This window comes from Canis aureus, chromosome 9 (assembly GCF_053574225.1).
Source record: "Canis aureus isolate CA01 chromosome 9, VMU_Caureus_v.1.0, whole genome shotgun sequence".
Lineage (NCBI taxonomy): Eukaryota > Metazoa > Chordata > Mammalia > Carnivora > Canidae > Canis > Canis aureus.
The window spans coordinates 39,553,494-39,558,340 of NC_135619.1; the positions used below are offsets into that span (position 1 = coordinate 39,553,494).

At 50.9% G+C, this 4,847-nt stretch overlaps 1 protein-coding gene across 1 annotated transcript; it reads right to left on the bottom strand.

The window, feature by feature from the left end:
* Positions 1-626: 626 nt before the first annotated feature.
* Positions 627-4,148, bottom strand: TMEM30B (transmembrane protein 30B). The gene has a single exon (XM_077909542.1). It carries the CDS (start codon positions 4,126-4,128, stop codon positions 3,067-3,069), a length of 1,062 nt encoding a protein of 353 aa, XP_077765668.1. The 5' UTR covers positions 4,129-4,148; the 3' UTR covers positions 627-3,066.
* Positions 4,149-4,847: the final 699 nt, after the last annotated feature.

Sequence of the window (4,847 nt, forward strand, 5' to 3'; positions counted from 1 at the left end):
TTTAGTTAACAAGGTAGATCAAAGCACATTTCCAGTCCAGTTGTTGAGGTTCAATCGCTTCTGTCTCATTCCAGAAGACACAGTTCTAGCTAGGGGCATTTACTAGACAACGTGAAATTTTAAGCCCAACCGAAATCCTGAGATACCAAACAAAATGCTACAGTGCAGGGATCACAGGAAAATGCTTCATATTTTTGTTTGTAAAGTTTTTGAGGCTTTGTAGTCCAAATACCCAACAACAACAAAAAACAAAAACAAAAACAAAACAAAAAACAAAATACCCAACAAATAATTGCAATTTAGAATTTGAGTAAAATGCAGAAATGGAGAAGACTGCTACAATAACATTCTTTAATAAATTTTCACAGTTTTTTTTAATTGACTGCATTTTACCAAATTCAAGTAATAGTTGAAGATTATCTAATTCATATTACTGTTTATGTTCATGTAAGTTCAAATTCTGTCTTAGGAAGTTAACAGTGAAAGACTGAGTTCACTGTGAGCCTTATTTGGAAAGATATTTTCATCCTGTAATAAAAACCTGCTAATAACAAATAAAGTGGTTGGTACCGTTTGTGACTTTAAGAGCATAGTTCAAAAGAATTAAGCAAACATGATAACAAAGGTAAGACAAACATAACCTTTATTCTCTTTGAGAAGCCCAGAGAACAGGGCCTGGAACCACATTCATTGATTGAATCAGAATACCTTAAATTTTGTAGTCTCGTTAAAAATTTTATAGCAATGGACTAAATACTGTAAAAAGGATAGCAAAATACATGGTTGTTCTCAGCCACACAGTAAAAAGTAGTAAATTCTCTTATTGAACATAAAGACAGCTAGGCTAGTAAGCTACTTGATCAAACATTCATAATAAATAAAAATTATCCACATACACATAACGATCAGATTTTCATAGCTTAACATCGCAATATGCAATCTGACAATGAAATTGTGTTGCACTCAGAAAGTGAGAAGCCAGTACACCAGAGTCACCAAAATATTTTTTGGTTTCTGTAAAATAGTGGGGCAGAGTATTAACTCACAATATCTACAAAAGGTCTGAAAAAAAAAAAAAAAAGGTCTGAGACAGGTCACTGATCGTGCATGCTGTTCATCAATTATTAATTTTCAAAAACTAGAATAGAGTACAATAACATTAATGTAAATTATTCAATGCGATTCGATATTCTTTGGCTACTAAAAAAAAAATACGTCAATGTCTTGTACAGGCATGAGCAAAATCAGTAGTAACTGGAAAACAGTTGTAAAAGAGAGCAGATACCGGGCAGTTCCAACAGAATACCAGGTAATTGTTTACTTTCAGGAAATAAAACTGGTTAAGATAATATTACCAGGGGTTTTTGTTTTTGTTTTGCTTTGCCATAAAAAGGAGATGATTTTTTAAAAACCTAGAAATTTTAGAAATAAGTCAGTCAGAGAAAGACAAATATCATATGATCTCACTCATATGTGGAATTTAAGAAACAAAACAGAGGATCATAGGGGAAGGCAGGGAAAAGTAAATAAAACAAGACGAAATCAGAGAGGTAGCCAACCATAAGAGATACTCTTAATCATAAGAAAAAAACTGAGGATTGCTGGAGGGGAAGTGAGCGGGGAGATGGGGTAACTGGGTGATGGACATTTAGGGAGGGCACTTGATGGAATGAGCACTGGGTGTTAGATGCAACCCATGAATCACTAAATTCTACCCCTGAAACTAATTTTTTTAAAAAAATCTATTCCTTAGAATAACTTTACATACAATGGGGTAATTTTAGGGTAGTCAGACTATAAGATTATCTTTAAGTTTAAAATAATTCTTAAGATTCTCGATAACATACGACTATATTCCTTAGCATTTGTTAGCATCCTTCATTTGAGAACACAGATTTAAAAAATTTTTTTCTTAGACTCTAGGGCAGTTGTATGCATAAAGGAAAACTTTTTTCTCTAAGCATAAAAAATAATTTAGATGACAAGGAGGGCTGAGTCAGTAGTCAGGAGACACAAAGACTTTAGGGAAATCATTTTCCCTCGAAGACCCCTTCCATTTGTCTAATGATCAAGTTAAAACCCTGACTCCAAGCTGTGCAAAGTGATTTGGCATTTTCAAGTTTCTATACCGTACTTGGCAAATTGTTTTTTTTTTTTTTTTCACTTTAACCCTCCAATATTAAATACATTGATACAAACCCTGTCCTGCAAATCCGTATGCCAGATTTCTAGAGATAGCAAGTTTTGTCCCCACTCATTCCACAAATGATGGAGAGCTTTCTAGGTTGCAGGCAGGATGTTGGACAAAACTTGCAACATTGTATCACTGCCCCTGCGAACAAATCGCTACCTGAAAAGCGGGATGCAGGTCACTGTTTCAGGCCCAATCTCAGACACAGTGTTGTACTTGCTCCCTCCCTGGTTCAGGACAGTGATTCCCGAATTGGAGGGAATACAGGAGGAATCTCCAGACAGGCTTGTTAAAACACAGCTTCAGGGAGGGGGCGGGGGTGTCTCTCACTCCAGCCTTATCTTGTCGGAATCTGTGTCCAATTATTGGAGTCTTACAAGCCCACCTACAATCTTGTGACTTAAAACTCACCAAATATATTCTCTCCCACCCCTCCGCACCTCAGCAAGTTATTTGTGGGCTTCACTCTCTCCCCGACATCCCCTCCCCCACCCCCTCAAGAAAAGCACTGTGTTGTGGTGATAAGAGTGAAGAGTCAGAATCAGGAGCCAATGAAGGGCTGCGTGACCTTGCACGGGTTATTTAAGGTCTCTGGGTCTCGGGCTCTTCATCAGGCAAGAGTAGAACAGGAATCTCTACCGTCCCTCTCACGCCCCAACGCGGCGGCTCTAGGAGCCCAAGGTCAACTGGAGAGACGGTGAAGGTGGGGAGAATGGGTAACGGCGGTCTCGTGTAATTCCTCCCTCGGGCCCCCGCATCACAGCAGGAGGAGACGTGAGGCGAGGCTGGAATTGGGGTTTGGAATTGGAGTCGACGCGGGTTAGCCCGAGAAGCTCGCAGGGGACTTCGGCAGGTCGCAGGGAGGGCGCCCCGAGTCACTCCTCATCCTCGTCCTCGTCGTTCTGGTCCTGGTAGCGAATGTAGACGACCAGCATGACAAAGCCCACGAGGATGCAGAGGGAGCCGACGGCCAGGTAGGCGATGCCCAGGAACGGGTTCTTGCCCCCCATCCACGAGATGTTGCTGAGGACCACGAGCTTGCGGCCGCCGAAGGCGCGCACCGGGTAGTTGTAGGTGATGTTGACCACGTAGGAGCCGCGCGGCAGCCCCGCGGAGTAGTTGCCCTGGCGGATGCGCGCGTACAGCTTGCGGAACGTGGGCAGCGCCGCCGTGCGCATCCACACCACGAAGTCCTGGTTGACGAAGCCGGTGTTGTTCGGGTCCGGGCTCAGCGCGTACACGGGCCGGGGCCAGTTGGGCGGCGGCGCGGTGCCGTGGAAGGCCAGCGCCAGGCTGCCGTTCACCAGCGGCGGGTTGCGGAACTTGACGTGGCAGTCGGTCCACCAGGCGATGCCGGTGCGGTCGAGCGGCACCTCGACGTACGGCCCGCCGGCGCGGCGCCGGTGCCACAGCGAGAAGGAGTCGTTGAAGAGGCTGTTGGCGATGGCGCCGCACGGCGCGATGGGCAGGCCCGAGGCGCGGCGCTGGTAGGGGGCGCACTCGTTGGCCGGGTGGCGCAGCGCGCTCGGCAGCCCGCTCAGCTGCGCGTCGTCGCGGGACACGCTGTAGCGCCGGTTGTTCTGGTAGAAGTTGGTCAGCTCGTAGTAGAGGTACACGGGGCCCGGGAAGAGCTCGGCCAGCGAGAAGTGCCAGGCGCACGAGCAGGGCGGCGGCGGCGCGCGGCCCCGGTCGGCCAGGGCGCACGCCGAGCAGCCGCCGGTGCCCGCCGTGCCCGTGTAGTCGTACTCGAGTTCCTTGATGCCGTTGGAGGAGTAGAAGAGGCCCAGGCCCAGGCCGATGAAGGCCAGGCCCGCGCAGAAGAAGAGCGGCAGCGCGATGCTGGCCGACAGCAGCGGCTGCCAGGCGGGGAGGCGCTGCTGCGTGAACGCGGTGTTGTCGGGCTGGTGGGCGCCCCGGGCCGCGGCGCTCCAGGTCATGGCGGCGGCGGCGGCGGCGGCGGCGGCGGGGCGGCGGGCGGGCGGCCTGGCGCTCGCAGTCGGCCAGGCGGGGGCGCCGCCCCTCCGCGCAGGGCGAGCGGGCGGCGGGGGGCTGCTCCCGGCTCGAGCTTCCGCCGGCCCAGGTGAGCTGGGGAGGGGGGGCGGCCCCCGCACAGGTGAGCGCGAGTGGAGGCGACCCGCTGCCTCCGTTCCGCGTCGGCGCAGGTGCCCAGGGCCGGCCCCGCCCCCTGCGGGTCCTCGGCGGCCGCGCCCCGCCTCTCGAGAGGTGCGCGGGGCGGGCCTTGGTTCCTCACCTGGCGAGCCCGAGGCGCGCCTTTCCTCCCCGCCTGGGTGGGCCGGCAGCCCGCTCCTCCTCCCCGCCGGCGTGAGTGGCGGCCCCACGCCGCCTCTGAGCGCTCGCGCCTGGCTCAGGTACCACCTTCGCTTCCGCCTTCCGAGTGAGCGGAGGGCCGGGCCCGTCTTCCCTGAGCTCGGAGGAGCCGCAGCCTCCAGCGCAAAGTCCGCTGAGGGCTTGCGCCCTGGCTCCTGGACGCTCGCAGATTTCAGGTTATTAACCCTCCTTTATCGGAGGAGGTGGGGGCGGGGGGAGTGACTCTCCACCCTGTTGTCTTTGTAGGTTAACTTATGGACCCCCTTTCCGTCATCTTTTAACCACACATTGTAAGGCTGACAGATTACCCTATGGTAAACCTGTTATT

Coding starts and splice junctions, on each gene's coding strand:
- TMEM30B (XM_077909542.1), bottom strand. CDS start 4,128: ATGACCTGGAGCGCCGCGGCCCGGGGCGCCCACCAGCCCGACAACACC.